General features: G+C 36.2%; 1 protein-coding gene across 1 annotated transcript in view; it reads right to left on the reverse strand.

The window, feature by feature from the left end:
• The window catches only part of MTA3 (metastasis associated 1 family member 3), a gene marked incomplete at its 3' end in the record, with an annotated part of 142239 nt that overhangs the window by 49079 nt on the left and 76015 nt on the right, over window positions 1–17145 (reverse strand). The window contains exons 10-14 of the mRNA XM_084285052.1: window positions 11937–12011; window positions 6132–6190; window positions 3061–3185; window positions 1768–1919; window positions 892–1114 (exon numbers count right to left, since the gene is read on the reverse strand). Coding sequence (XP_084141178.1) covers window positions 892–1114; window positions 1768–1919; window positions 3061–3185; window positions 6132–6190; window positions 11937–12011 — 634 coding nt within the window. The remainder of the gene's footprint in view (window positions 1–891; window positions 1115–1767; window positions 1920–3060; window positions 3186–6131; window positions 6191–11936; window positions 12012–17145) is intronic.

A 17145-nucleotide genomic window follows, 5' to 3' on the forward strand; every position in this document is an offset into this window, starting at 1 on the left:
TACTAAGTGCCTGCTCTGAGAACTGTATTAATGAAGACTGAAAGATAACCAAGTTGTTTGGTCAGTAAAACGACGTGCTCAGCACAGGTACAAAACCTGCTCAAATACTCAGTGACTTTGTTAGGCTTTGGAACAGAATTGAAACACCTGAACATAGAGACTTACTGTTGCTATCTGCAGCTTATAACCCTTTGTCATACTATTGATGAATTAATCATTTATTTACGTTTTGGCTGTAAAAAGAACAAGCATAATGGAATTTCATTTAAAACTAAAATTTAAAAACTGTAATGGACAGCAAATGCAATTATGGTGAAATAATAATCATGGCTATTATCACCCATCTGATCATGTCATAAATCACTGCATTACATACCATATTACATACCAAGTTCTTATGCATCCTCAGTAATGCTCCTTATTCCTTGACTAACCCCATATTGTTCTATACTCCCTGCTTAGCAAAAGAAACAAACAACATAAATGCAAATTTCTTTCACACTGCCAAGTAGGAAGCATGACTTTTGTCACAACATTGGTCCTCCATGGGATTTTTAATGACAGGGTTTTTTTTTGTTTTGTTTTGTTTTTTTGTAAGTGAATGATGTAACGACTATCCCTCTGTCAATTCACTTGATATGTCTCCCACCCTCAGGACCCTCCCCCGATCCTGCCAGCACTTTCCAAAATGTTCTATTTTTAAAAAAGCCTGAAAACTGTTCAAGGCAGCTAGACTTTACCCACTGGCTTGGTGATATGCTGGACAAATGAAAAAATGAAAAGCAAAAGCATATAGACAAGAAATGTTTATTGAAAAAGAAAATAAAATTAAAAGACAAAAATGGGTGGGAAGCACAGCACACAGAACTAAGAATTAAAAAAACATCTTACATTCTGCCTTAATGGCAGCACAGTTAATAGGGACAAAGGGACGTCTTGCTGCCTGCCGCAGCCGGAGAGTATTTTTGCAGACCTGACGGGCAAGTTTTGTCCAACACGTTGTGTGAAGAAAGAAGGCTTGGCGTGTTTTCACTGCTGACTTTGGACTTCCAGTGTTACGAACTGGAGTTCCCTGCGTGGCCTGCCGGGACATATGAGTTCTAACATGTGATTCCTACAAAAACAAAACAATAAAAAAAATCAGAACATGAATCTGAATTACACAATCTGTATCATCCCTACTATTGACAGATGATATGCAAAATAGTTAACAAAAAAAAATCTGGTATTATTAGATCCTATCATCTCAAGTTGAAAGAACATGCAGATTTTTCCACAAAACAAACGAAGAAAATAAACAAAAGATATTTCCCTTCATGCTTAATTATAGAAAAAGAAGTAAAGTTTGGATAAATTAACAAAGTTAATCAAATAATGCATACAAATGCTATACAAAAAAACCATGTTACATCATTAAAGAAATGATGTAACACAGACCAGAGAGCTCTGCTGTGAATGGACTTATATAATGCCATTCTACTGTATAGACACTGTATAGACATATTAACATTTCATAGATAACACACCACTTAATTGACAAGATGACATTTGTCCACCAAAAATGTATGGAGTGAATGTTTGTCTAAGAGTTGGTCAAAAGTCAACAAGGCAGGACCTGCACATTGTTCAGCTGTACTTAAAACAGGAAAAGGATTAATAAGTTAAGTTTTATATACATAAAATGCATGCCATTAAATATTTGAATCACAACAGTATTGAGAAGGCACCACGCTTCATTTTAGGAAGGTTTTAGGAAGATGATCCTACCTCTGTAGGTTGGCTGGAAGACATTTTATCTTCATCTGTCTGTGTGGGCATTTTCAGGCCACCATATTTCTTCCAATAAATCCAGCAAGATGCACACAATCTACACTGCATATTTGGAGGGCCCCAAGAATACCATTGGTGAGACTGTGAAGCTAAGGATGAAAAGAACAGCACAGCTAAATTGGGGCATGATACATTCAGCATTGTATATTCAAATGCTGTAATAAATGGCATTCCTTAAGAGCAGTATCTAAATAAATATTTAATCCATTTGACATAGAGAAAAGGAGAACATTACTTAAAGCACCTCAAAAGTCTACTCCAAATGAAAACTTTGGAATACTTCACTGTTTACTTTCAAACCATAGACTCTTGTATCACCAGGAGAAGATTTTCTTCCAAGGAATGAAAAAAAAAAAAAAAAAAACTCACTTCCCCGTCACCCCCAAATTTCTATACTTAACCTGGAAGACAGGATTGTTAGAGAGCTTGCTACTTATTAGAACTGCTTAAGATCTGTGTTTTTTTTCCACCCAATATATGCAAAGTGAGTACTTATAAGTCAAGATCCTTTATAAGCAAAGGGCAAGCACATCTCCTACTGACTTTTGATGCATGCCTACCTTTACCTTGTGCAAGTGGAGTCTCAGCTGGAAACACTAATTTAGCCTTTCAGTAGAAAATTATTCTTTAAAAAAAATAGAATTTGAAAAACAATAGATATAACTGGAACTTTCTGTATTAAAAAAAATATCAGTTTAATTGCTGTTTAAGACACGGGGAGCCATCTCAATGATAAGTAAAGAACATTTCTATGGTATGACTTTTCAGTTTGTTCCAGTTCTGGATTTTATTATATCTGCACAAAATACTAGGGGAAAAAAAACAACAACAACACAAAAACAAATTCAACCCCACCCTACCCAAGAACAGCTAAGCCAAGACAACAACAACAACAACAAAATAAAATTTAAGGACAAATAAAAAATAAATTAGGGTTTAGAATCCAAAAGGTAAAGGAGTAACATATAACTTCCATAATATTATACTACTTTATCATTCCATACTTCCTAAATTGTTAAAGAAAGAATCATAATAAAAGATCAGTGTTAAAATATGCTTTAAGTTAGAAGTGCATTCAATAAGTTAAAGTTATTTCTGGCACACAATTCATCAAAAATTATCCCCTCTTTATAGCTTGCAAACAGAACTACATACATTTGTTTTTAAGAGTATATTACGATTAGCCCCAAGTCCTGAATTATTCAAAAAATAGACAAAAAATTTACTTACTGTAGCAACTTTCACAAGCCCGACCTATTAGTGAGGCCTGTGTCTGGTAAGAGGCTCCCATTGCTCCATTGACTGCAGCAGGTTTCCCATTACTGCTGGATATTTGATTGGGATTTGGTTTATTGCTTGAAAAAAAAAAAAAAGTCATCTTTCAGACGTGATTTTACTAACAAGCTAATCAACATGAAAACAATTTAATTCTGGAATTCTGATGTGTGTTGACAACATCTATAAAAATTACTCTAACCACAAGACTAACTTTTATGCTTCTCCAATATTTTCAGCACAGACTTGTTATGTAAAGAGCTGCTTCGATATTTAAATTTACAATATTCATAAAACGGTACTGCCTGGTCAAAACTGCTTGACAAGCTACTAAAGACTAAGTGTGTCTCAGGACTGAAAGAAGCCTGACAGCACAGAATTTAAGAAGGGAGTTCCAGATCCCCTTTGCAAGGATTTACGTGGTGAGGCTGGGCTTTGGGTGAAGTATGAGAGTGGTAACATTGCCTGTAATGCTATAAAGCTGTCCACACTGGTAGAGGGCCTGCTGCCTTGTATCTCAAGCAGAAGTACATACCTTCCCACTAACTGCAGTAAATGCCTGTGTCCTTCCTGTAACAGTGGCAAAGACCACCCAGGATCAGCTTGTTTTGTACACCAAATCACTCATTTTGAGAAAGCTGAAGAACTGTTCTTGAATTTATTTTATATTATTTATTTATTTTTACATTATATTATGATTATTTTACCTACTAACGTTTTGGTGAAGTAGGACTTCACAGGTGAGTTAATTTGGAGAGAACACACTCCACACCAGGTTAAGCACAGTATTCCCAAAGATTTTGTTGGTGTTATTTAACTCTGACAAGCTGTACTACACAATACAACGCAAGGCCGGATTCAATAATTCTTAAGATGATTATTCACTACTTAAGATAGCCTAAAATATATACAAGATTAGCTAAAATGACTAACTAAAAGGGAAAAGAAAACAACAACAGCAGAACTATCTTCCAGTACCTAAAGGGGGCCTACAAGAAAGCTGGGGAGGGACTCTTGGTCAGGGAGTGAGTGTAGTGACAGGACAAGGGGGAATGGCTTTAAACTAAAAGAGGGTGGGTTTAGATTAGATATTAGGAATATATTTTTACTATGAGGGTGGCAAGGCACTGCAACAGGTTGCCCCAAGATGCTGTTGATGCCCAGCCTCTGGAAGTTTTCAAGGCCGGGATGAATGGGGCTTTCAGCAACCTGGTCTGGTGGGAGGTGTCCCTGCCCATGGCAGGGGGGTTGGAATTGGATGAACTGGTCCCTTCCAAATGGAACCATTCTATGATACCTGCATAAGGTATCCTTGCTTCTTCACCACTCCTTTGTGGTGTACAAGAATCTTCTGCTATATCAAGTTTCTACTGCAAATCCATAGCAGCAAATTCATCTCCTGCCTTCTCTCTTTTTCACTACATCCAGTGAGAGATTCTTCCTTTCCAACTTGCAGATGATCTTTGTCAAGTGCCTTCCCAAGATACTCAAGAGAAGTATCCTGGACTAGGGGTACAAGAGAAGTGATCAAGCAACCATTAAGTCTCTTACCTTATGATCTGTTGCTTAGTTACCTTCCAGAGCAACAATGAATTGAAATGGGACTTTTTGGTTATTGAGGACAGAACTTTGCTTTAAATGAAATACCTTATGACCAAGATCAAAAAGGTATTCAACTCAAAGAATCAACTCCACTCAAACTTTAAATACAATAAATCAGCCTTCAAAGAGTGTTAGCAATCCCTTTGCTCATGAGCGCCCTAGATTGCACACTTAATCGAAGACTTAAGAATTCCTCCTCTCATATCACTGACTATGGATTTTGTCTTGACATGGAGAAAAATAAAAAGCTAGTGTTTTTTTAATGGCAAAACGAAGGCAAATCCCCCTGTAATTCAGAACAGGTTTTGTCAAACAATACAAATTGCTAGTCCCTAACAATTTTCCTAAAGCAGCCACTTCATGAGAGAGTTAGTGAACAGTCACAACAGAGTTTTCAGCATACAGCTCTTGCCTATGATGCCAAGGATTATCCATATCACTGAATTAGCATTTTTTTTCAGAACATGTGATTTGTTAGAGATTTTGTTTTCTAAAACTCGTATTTCTTTACAGATGAGGTTAAAAGACTGAATTTAACAGTCCGCATTAAATCTGTTTAAGAGACAACAGTCTGTATGAAATATGTAAATTAACATTTATTGTATCCAACTTATACCAGTAATCAGAAAGGCAACAGTGGATTTTTGAAGTATTTCATTTGGTATTCTCGTGTTATATAAATACTTGTATCAATGGGTAAATCCACGTGTATGTGTGGATATAGACACAGAAAGCTTAAAAATAATTCTGTAATCCTTTCTCTTACTGTAATCTTGAAGAAATTAGATTATATCTCGTTTCTATTAACCACTCATTAAGAAAAACAGATCTAGAATCAAGTTTAAATCTAAAGAACTAGAATAAAAATCTCTCAGAAGAAAACAGATTTCATTAATAAGACATAAGAGTTTGGGCTGTGTGCTACCTTTAATTCACAGCCAGAACATTTTGACTCTAAGCTCAAGAACAAAGGATATCAACACCATAAAACTGTAACCAAAATGAGTATCTGAATTTATGTAACTACATTAACATCAGCTTCTATTTTGAAATACTGCATTTGCACAAATACGAAATGTTATGCTGCAGAGATTCTGAAGCAATTACTCCAGAAAAACTGCTTTTAGACAACAAGGCCCTCCTCACTTGTGAGCAGTCCGTGTAGCATCTGATCAACTTCTCACCTTTCCAGAATAGACATTTTGGAGATCAAAGCCAATGGGCTGAATTAAGTACAGTTTTCACTTATGACAAAGATTTGCAGCATTTTCTTATTATACTTCTGTACGTATATATTCTGCCTGTATAAAAATACTAAAAAACTAAGTATTAAGAGAATGACTATGAAAATACCATGCATGTTGCTGCATGTTACAATTTTACCTGTACATTATTCAAAAAAATGACTTTATTATTATACTCACTAGGTGGGGATGTATACTTGTTTCAATTTACTTTCTGCTTCAGCCGCTTTCAGACGTTTCTAGTTGAAAAATTACCACATATATTAATTAACACAAACATTTTATTACCTTCAAGTATACAATTTTATAAAAATGCAGACAATCCATCCTTAAGTTATTTGTATATTATTTGGTGATTCCACAAGAGCCTCCATGAAAAGTATAGAAATCTACAAGATGAAAACCACAGAAAACCAGAGCTTTCTATTCTTATTATTGGTTTGAAATGATAATATACTGTCCTCACCAGTAAAACTTGCAAGCCTCAGCATATGACAAGCCTGTAAAAACAGCTACTACAAAACAATTACTACTACAATTTATATAAATCACATCTAAATAAACATGTATGACATAGTGTCTAACCCTCATCACAGAAAAAGTAGAAAATAAGTAAGAAATTGCACACGAGTTCCTCATCAGTCAAGTAATTCAGTACTTTTTGTGTGCTTTATTAAATTTATGGCTAGTATCTTGTAAGTAGTATAAGGAAATGGAACAGGAAAGTCTACCGACTGTTAGAAGCAACTAAACACCTGCTTCAGCTAAGTTAAGATTCTCAGAAGAACACAGCAGTAGCAAGAGAGCTGCACTACTACTGAGATATTCTTTGAATGTACTAAGTTATGACTTTCTTCATATTTGCAACAACCTCAAAATAAGTTGCATCCAAGGCAGTATTGCTACATTACACTTGAGGTGGTTGGTATTGCCAACTTATTTAAGTCAGTGTTATTCAGTATGATCTTAAAACTTTTGCATATGAAAGTTACCCTTGACATATTGCCAGGAAACTTATTAAAGAATACTGTTTAGAGAACAATTTTCTTTTGGATGTTTCAACCTCACACTTTGAAACAACAATGGCATAAAAACCTTGAAAGTTAAAAGAAGACACTTCAGTGTGGTTGTAAACCATGAGTTACATGTCACTGTTTCTTGGGTAAAAACTGGAGTCCTTTGATTTCAGGAAGGGTTTTGCTACTCTTCATCTTTACTGTTCATCATGTCAGGCAGTAACCAAACTGCAGGTGCCAGAGAACAGTGGGAGATTCAAGATGATACAAATAATGACGACAATTCTCTCAGCACTGGCACAAGAAATAAAGAGTTCAGCAAATGGTTATTTGCTTCCAAATAAAATATCAAGGAAAAATAGTATTTTCCCACTCTTCCTGTATTCAGGACATTACTTCTGTTCACTTGGAAAACAAAATGAAAAACAGGGTTTGAAACAATGTCAATTTTATTACAGGAAAAAAAGAAGACACTGATATCCAGCAATAATAAATCGTTATCTCCCTGCCTCCCAAGACTCCCCCTTTCTTTTCCAGGTGTTCAAGTATCAATTTGTTTCTACTACTTTAGTTCTCCGCTGAACTCCTATTTTTTGATATCCAATCTTGGCAAGGTTTAAATTTCAGAAAAATATTTCTCACCTTCAGAAAATTATCATCAAAAGACTCTGTTCTGGGAGCTTTTTCCCCAAAATCACAATGTGAGGCACAGGGTTTATCAGCTTTTCTGGCTGAGTAGCCTGAGTAAGCTTTTTCATGTAAACCACTGCTCTTTTCCATTTCACGAAGTTGCCTCTGTGCCATCCATCACTATAACTCTCATTTGCAAATACTGTGTCTTCAAGGAACAATCTGTGACTATAAATAACTCTCATTTGCAAAAATTGTGTCTTCAAGGAGCAATCTGAGACTATAAATAGACTCTTAAGCAGTCTGTGCCACCATGCCTTAATTCTTATTCAACAGGAGAGTCCTCTTCCATTTACTTCCAAGATGGGCTTTTTTTCCTAACAGTTTTTTCTCTGTTCACAGATGCCAAGCTGTATTTGCAGCTACAGAAGTGACTTCCACTGTTATGTCTGATGCAGTTCCAGTCTTTAGCCTGCACCAACCCTGCATTACCTTCAACAGGCAGAAATACAAACATTGTATGATCTGTCTCTGTAGGTCAGTTTTTACAAGAATGAGAAGAAAGAACAGCAACAGCATGTTCCAATCTCATATACTGGCAGATTTTAGTCTGAGCACATTTTTTCTTTATAGCCCCAGCAGAAAAGCTCTCCTCTCAAGAGCAACCTCTTTCTTAAAAGCTTCGGGTCACTGGCTTTCCGCAACTGTCTTATCTCTTCATATTATATTCAACTATACATAATTTGTTTGCAAACAGAAAAAGCATGTATGACTGCAGGTCTGCAGATAACATACATTCCACGAAGTTCATAACAAACGGGTCCCATTGTACAAAGAACAAGTATTAGGAGTAATAAATCACTGGAGCAATGTAAAAAGGAGAGAGAATGTTTTTCTGATTTTTTGTTATTCCAATCTTACACAGTAAGTATTTCAAAGAAGTCATACAGCATGTGTTATAGGGAGGTCAACCTAAACTATCCCAGCTACTCATCTGGGCTGTACTACTTTTAAATCAACTGCCTTTGAAATCCAACAGTATTTTTTTTTCCAGAAACTTTTGTTATGAATATCAACTAATAACTATCCTGAGGAATGGCCATTTTCCTATGTTAGTATCATCTTCAACAAGAGAAATAAATAAATGAGAGGGAAATGTAATATTGTTGTACTACAACAACAAAGTTATCCTTACACACGTTCTCCCTTTTTCTATTGAAAAGTTTTACTAAAAATCTTTTGTATTGAACCAGATTTTTAAGAAGAAAACAAGGAACGTGAAAACATTGCATTGAGAGGAATGAGTCATCTGACCTTCTGGAGACACTGTATTATGCTACGGCCATGGAAAGTGCTGTATCACCAATATGTATTACTGAAGGTCTGAATTAGTGTTGCTAGACAGGATCAATACAGACAGAGGGCTTCAGAGTAATTATTTCCAGTGAGCAATCTGGGAGACTCCTGGAGTGCACTGAGGACAACTTCCTCATCCAGGTATTAGACAAAGCAACCAGAAGAGATGCGTTACTGGACCTGGTGCTCACCGGTGCAGAAGAGCTCATTAAAGAGGTTAAAACTGGAGGCAAAGTAGGTTGAGGTGACCACACCCTGGATGAGTTTGTGATCTTGAGAAATACAGGCCTGGCTAGCAGCAAAGTCAGGACCATGAACTTCAGAAGAGCCAGCTTCCAGCTGTTCAAAGAATTAGTGGATGAGATCCCATGGGACACGATCCTTAGGAATGGAGGATCTGATAAGAGCTGGCAACTCTATAAGGATATTCTCCTTGGAGTGGAAGAACTCGATTTATTCTCATGTAATAAATCAAGCAGAAGAGGGTCTTTTTACAAGGGCATGTAGTGATAGGACAAGGAATATTGGTTTTAAACTAAAAAGATGGGAGAATTAGATTAGACATAAGGAGGAAATTCTTCACTCAGAGGGTGGTGAGGTGCTGGTACACACTGCCCACAGAAGCTGTGGATGTCCCATCCCTGGAGGTGTTCAAGGCCAGGCTGGATAGGGCCTTGGCCAACCTGATCTAGTGGGTGGAATCCCTGCCCAAGGCAGGGAGATTGGAGCTATATGATCTTTAAGGTCCCATCCAACCTGAATCATTCCATGACTCTATGATTTCCCTTCCCCTCGACCTGAAGGGAACATACCCTGAAGGTGGCAGTGGTATCTCCATCACCATTAAGTCACCACATTTAGATACCAAACAAGAATAACATTTTGTAGCACTTACAACATGGAAACCTTTTGTATGCCTGACAAGCTAATTCACACAAAGAAATAAACAGATAGTTAAAGGGTAAATTTTTAAGTTAAACCACATTGATACAGAATTCAAAGTCTGTATTTTATGTATGTATAAGATTCAAGAATGTACATCAACATTTTCTTTCCCCATCCCTCAAAGCTGTTCTATCCCTCAAAGATGATATTTAGAGAAGAATGACTCCAGAATTGCCACTTTCTTACTGAACATATTTTCTCCCTAAAATGCATTCAATCATCACAGCTTGTTCTGGTGGTGGAGGGGACGACAATGACAACAACAAAACCACCCTACAGATATATTTTTTTTACTGAACTGTATTATTTTTACCATTCCAGAACAATTTAACAATGTTAGGACTAAGTTCTGGCTTCTGGTCAGGAAGGATTACAGAAATGTTAACCTGCACAGAAATGCAGTATTCAGCCTATGCTGCTTTTGTTTTTGATGATCACACATGACCTTGAAAAGACCATGTCTAGAACATTAAATCCTGTGGTATAATGCCATGGCCTGAGTTAGGATATTACATCTTTATTTAGTTACAAATAAGGCTGACTTTCATAAGAGCACTCAGGCTGTTGATGTCCATAAATCCTTTTGCATTTTATATTTTTCCTGCACACGAATCTAAAAACCTCATCCTATGAAACGGTACGCAAACTCAGCGCATCACACATCTCGACTGTTGTAGCAACACAATCATAACGAAGCCCCACAGAACTTTAGAAAAGGAATCTCAGAGCATTATGCCAACAACTCCAGAGCAAGTATTTCAGAAAAAATTCACAGGAAACAAAATCAGTCTCCGAGCAACCCAAGAGTGTTGACAGAAGTCAATTTTCAGTTCAATTTATCCTTACTCCAAGGCTTTCGGTCTGAATAAAATCTTTTTATCTGATTCTTCAAGATCCTCTGTTGTCCGTTCCTCAAGAGCTGAGGAACAGCACAGCAAATCTTTGCTGACATCTTTTTAAGATATACAGTGCAAAAACAAAATGTGCTAAAAAGTGAAATGAATGGAGACAAACTGAAAAAAAAAACGCTGGAATACAGAGCAAGTTATTCTGTCTTTGTATTATCCATACAACTAAAAGATTCTAGTGATAATCAAAAACTCTACTATGTGGTAAAAGACTTTTTTCTTTACTTTTCATACCCTTAAAATGCCCAAGCAAACACAAAATAAAACAAAAAGCCACCAAACCACAGAACAAGCTGAAGTAATCAGCTTTCTGACACGCTGTAACAAAGAAGCCTGGAATGACTCCAAACACACAATACAGCTGTCATCGTTAGAGCATAAAATTTATTTTCAACATGCTGCACTTAACATTGCTACTAATTATCCAAGTAAATGAGCTACAAACTAAAACGTTAAAACAAATTACAACGGAGTATTTTAAAATATTTTGAGTATCTAAATCAAGGAGTAAATATATAAATAGTGCAATATATAAAAATTACTAACACTCTGGTTTTGCCTAAACCTGCTTCAAGTGCGTATCCAGTATCATCTTACGATGTTTGTGCTCCAGAGGGACTCAAACATTCATTTAGAAGGATGAACACATTCATGACGTGCACCCAACTTTGTTTTTGTATCTTGGTAATGCCAAAGTAACATTTTAGCATTGAGCATCAATAAAACGTTCATAACATTAGAAGTCACATTTAACATGACATGTTTTTCCTTTTTCTTCAGGCCCATATGCAACTTCACAGCCCAGAGAATCTGCTCTGTAGCCCATTTCCTTCTTCCACAGCACAGCAAAAACCAGAAATCACATTGCTACAAGCCAGCATTCAATCCAAATGGCTTAAGAAGCTATTCACAGCTACATGGTGTACAGGTAGGATTTGGCAATACATCCTCTAAATGGCACAAAAAAAACACTAGTCTGCAGCCTAAAATACTACCATACACCTCCCGCCACATTTCTTTTGAAGAACACAATTTTTTTTATTCTTTAACAAGCTGAGATTGTATTTTTATTTTTTTTTTTAAATAAGAGCATGGCAGACTTGTTCATGGTGAAATAGCCTTTAAATTACCTGCTGCACATATCTGTCAGTAGTTTTCCACATGTAATAATATTCAATGATACTAGTCAGCGACTTCCATGGGAGCTGAAAAACATTTGTTACAATTTAAAGTGGAAGTATACAAGTGAAGAAACTGCAGTGTTCACATTTTATTAAACACATGTTAAAACTATGTATAGTTGATACACAATTCTTAAAATGTGCATGCATTTAATACCCACATTGGAATCTATATGTATATAAATGTATACACCACAAATAATAAAACAATCAAAAATAATAAAACAAATAATAAACAATCTTTCTTTATAATTAACAGTGATTCAGAGTTACAGCAGTATTGCACATCAAAGCTAAATGTAATTTGTTTAATTTAAGTGTTATGGTTAGACTAACTGATCAAATCAGAATCCAGCGCATCAGGAAGCACAGAAAGTAGTACCAACTGTATTGTAAAGTGTCTCAGATAGAAAACAACATTAGTACTAGGATTTATCATCTTTACAAGACTGTGTTCAAGTCTCATAATAGTTTTGCTTTTAAAAAAATACACTGGCTATAGTATTTAATTCACATTTTTTTCAAGTCCCGTAACAACTTAGCTGCTCATACAACACTGACAGTTTTGCAAAAAGCTCTGCATACTCAACCCCTAAACACCAAACAAAAGGATGCAAGGGACAAATTCTACTTTAAGCAGTAAGAGTCATACTGACACCAAGTATTTCACAGAATTCTCTGCACAAGCTCAGAACAACTGCATATTACCACCTTGATAACAATTTTGGTTGCACATGTGCAACAGTAAAGCAAAAATGTGTTAAACTAGAATCATAACCTAAAGTTGGAGGAGAAAATTAAGCACAGCAGTCACTTGTAATTACTACTGAATTATCTATTAAATACCATAAATTCTCTCTACAATATGAATTAGTAGTTCTCATACAGGATTCAAGCAATTTTCTTCATAACTTGGAGACACATTACTGTTTTATACACGGTATTTTATGGAAGCATGCATTAATATTAATGTTCATAGCTCTCCAGAGAGAAGCGTCATTTTTTGCGAAATCCCAGAAAATCCAGGTGTGGAATCTTCTTTGCAATCTTTTTTCTCTACGCACTGAGGATTTGCTCTACGCGCTAAGCCAAAAGAGCAGGTTCCTGAACCTTTAATCAAGTTCTTAAAAGCAACAGAAGAAAAAATATATCAAGCTGCTTCTGCCAGCACACAGGTGCTCACAGTCAGTTTTACACTCGGCTTGTTTGCAGACTCTTGGAGGAACTGAGTTTGGCTCCATCTCTGCTTGTCATGACCTGGGATTCAGGTCCAGACTCAGCTGTGCCTCCTTTTTCAGGCAGTGTAGCACGTACGGTGTGCCAATCTCTGGTCCAAACAATAGCAGCATTGTCTATTTGCTTTTAACTAACAAAAGCATACATTGATGTTGCGGTAAATAGCAACACAATTCAGTTTGTTAAAATTCTTTCACTTTCTCAGGTAAATGATGCCACACAAGAAATCTGCCCAAGTAAAGGCCAGTGACTATTGCACACATTCGGTGCTTCTCAAGTCTGCATGTCCACGTACTTCTTGACATCCAGATGAAACTGTCACTCTAACTACCTGTCATTATCAACTAGTCCTTTTTAACTTCTCCATATTTACTTTCCTTCCTCAACACTTCCTCAACACTTATCCTATCAACACATTTGTGCCACAGGCTGTTCACCAGTACTACAGAAAATACTTCCATCTGTCTGTTTTAACTATGACACCGGTATGTCTGTTCACTCCATAGGTAACTGCAATTAATGAAAGATAATTAAGGTGGTTGGAGTGGATAACCATTATCTTTTTTACACTGAGTCATAGCTCAGAAAACCTGTTTAACACACAGATTTTTGTATTCTGTTTACTTGCACACCTAAATGACAAAACACTGTAGAGGCACATGAATTGTCCTGAAGTTGCTCTTAACTGCCACAGAAACTGTGAGCAGAGACAGAGTAACTTAACTCCCATTACCAGGTTTTATTAAACACTAATTGAAAGAAATGAAAATGACCTTCTACATGGCATTTTTGTAGGAAAAAAAAAAACAGCAACAAGATGACAGCAAAACAAAAACAGGGAAAGGGAATTTTCCATTTATTTGTTGCAGGGTAAAAATGGACTATTCAGATCAGACCAGCGTGAAAAACCTAAGATTTAAATTATTTTAAAATTAACATGTTAACTTTAATGCTTCTTTCCATGCTTTTCTGATACTAGAATCTAGCTCCTGTTTTATACGAACAGTTTGAGTTTGATTCCCAAGGTGCTTCCTGTGGTATTTGAGACATGAAAGTTTTAAGTTCATGAAAAATTGTGATAATGAAAAACTAAGAATTAACAAGCATAACAGCTGTCTCTTACCATTAGGAAAATAGTTATGTTTACAGAATATAAAATATTCACTCTTCTCCCATTTTACTACCCTGGGATGTGAAGTAATTCAAGTAAATCAAAGTAAATTCAATTAAATTTAAAAGTTTAGGTTGATTAGGATTCACATAGCTCCTTAAAGACAGCAGAATCTCAGCAAATGAACTGCTTTAACAGATGATGAGTCAACAGCAGATGAAAATGATTATTCAAAGGCTAGATGGTAATTTGATAACAAATGAGCTTCTCCTGTCTATTAAAAAAAAGGTAAACTCCTTTGCACCACTTAATTTATAATAATTATCTTGCTTACTAATATTTAATGTTTATAGCTTAAAGCTTGAGCTGCACATTGAATGTCAAAGAGTGCTAGTTCTTACTAATTGCTGGGAAAGTAAATGAGCCTGCCCTTTACAGAACTGTAATATAAGGGTTGCAATTGCAGCTGCTGTGTCTTGCAAATTTGGGCCGATTCAGAACTCCTCTGGCACAGAATGACTCAGGCAGGTATTGCACAACCCTTCTGTTTCGGCACAGTGCTAAGAGTCCCTTTCTGCTACACTCCATGGCAGTCTTGCCTGTGCAGTGGCACCACGGCACTGACTGCTTGGGTTCAAATTTCATCTCTGACAGCATAGGATTAGATACGAAATGGACGCTTAAGGAAATTAGCGCATACGCTAGCAGTGCATTGGCTCCTTTTTCCAAGTTTTATCAACACACTAAAAGTAACTTACAAGGGATGATACCAGGTAACACATAAATGTGTTCTCATGGATAATTACTGCTAAGCACTAAAAATTTCCATCTACTTCAACGTGCAGAAGCTTCTCATGTATCCGTGACCTGAATCTTGAAGGACCATTTTAGATGATTACTTAAGACTAGATGCTTGTTTTTAAACCTCTACTGCTTTAGAATACTACACAGCAAGTGAGAATACGTAACTTCTACTTGGAGAAATTACGTTATCACACAAGATTACATAATTAATACAATTGAGAGCTTCCAAATTGCATAGAATTGTATAAAGATTGTACGCACTGTTACCAATACCAATGTAAAACAGATATTCTTCTAATGCTTTAAAAATGACACACTATTTTGTCCAAAGGCTAAAAAACAGCGACTAAGGCTTGGCAACACCCCTTTTTTTTAGCTAAAAGGGAGTGTAAGTGATTACTGCCCTATATCCATTTCTGCTGTACTCTGACTCATCATTAATGTGTCCTTCATAGGCTGTGCAACCCCATCTTTAGATCTGTTTCATTCTGGTAGGAGGGCAAGGGAAAAAAAGAAGGAGAATTCACTGATAAAGGGAAGCTATCAGCAGTTTACCTGAGATAAAGCTAAGCATTTTAAAGAGCTTCTAGTGAACTTACTCGAATATCTAGCATTTGAACACTAAAACACAACAGCTATTTCTGCAACGCATTACTCCACTGTATCAATTTAACATATGAGTATCAACAGAATTTAACTACGCGCAACATCTCACAATTATACAGAAATAAAATTACATAAATACCAGAGACAAGGCTTAGATTTACTTGGTCACACGCTGTATCAGAACTCAACTTGTAAAAGTCTATAAATTACTCCTTTTTATTCATATTTTCTTGAATGTGAGAGCTATTTTGTCCACGATACAATTTTCAACTTCACACAATGAACTCATTGCATTGAACATTTTCTCCCTTAGGAATCTCAGAATTAAGCACACATATATAATACACCTGTTAAAATGTCAGTTCTTCAGAAAAACAATGGCCTTCCCTTCCCACATTCATTCAATTATCTGTTTCATTTCAGAACTGTGAAAGTGAAGATAAAGACAGCTAAGCTCAGCGCCAAGCCTCCTCCCACCCTCCCACACATCTTCTTGGAAGGACTTCTACATTGTACCACACAGTTCTCCCTTCCTTTTACAAAGATTATTAGTAACATCTGCAAAGGGGAAAAAAAAAAAAAACACACACAAAAAAAACACAACAACTCTGAACTCTTGGAGTCAGGCAGAATGAAATTGTTGTGAAAATGTTTCAATCAACTTCAGTCTTAAGTAATGAAATTCTTCTGGCTCATATCCTAACCTTTTCACAAAGCCCAACTTGAACAATTTAGAATGACAGAGGAAATATTTTTCATTGAAATGAAAGGTTCTGCAAGGAGGTTCTGCAAGAAGCATGCGAGAAAAAAACTGTAAACAAATAAAAAGCAATAGCAGCAGTCTCAGAACTAATTTCATTACTCTGCAGAAGAATTCAGCAAATTAAAGCTTTGCTGTCCTATGGCCTGACACTTCAGTACCAAAAACTGTAGATACAAGGTATTGAAAAACATTTGCTTCATCTTCTGGAAGTGCCAAAATATCTAGTATGTCAAAGTAACTCACTGCAGTGCACTTTAAAAGCGATTTGAATATGAATTTCTCTTTACTAATTAAAGAAGGAAACCCCAAAGTTTCAGAAAACACTCATGAGAGTCAGGCATGTAGCTGACAATCAATTTCACTGGAAATTGTGGAGAAGCTTCTTGAGCTTTTCCAGGTCTTTGTAAACATCCTGATCAAAACACCTTTGCATATGAGATGCCCTACCTGGTAGTAAACCACTGAACAGATTACCTTCTGCCAACGTCTCTCCAAAGAATTGCACCAAACAAGAAAGAATATTGACTCATCTGTATAAAATGTACATGCATGTTACTTATATGTATCAATTACGCAAATTTTTCCTTTAGCTAATCTTCCAAACCTACAGAAAGTAATTATGCTCACCCATGCAAAAG

The sequence above is a fragment of the Netta rufina genome (genome assembly GCF_964035555.1).
Source record: "Netta rufina genome assembly, chromosome: 3".
NCBI lineage: Eukaryota > Metazoa > Chordata > Aves > Anseriformes > Anatidae > Netta > Netta rufina.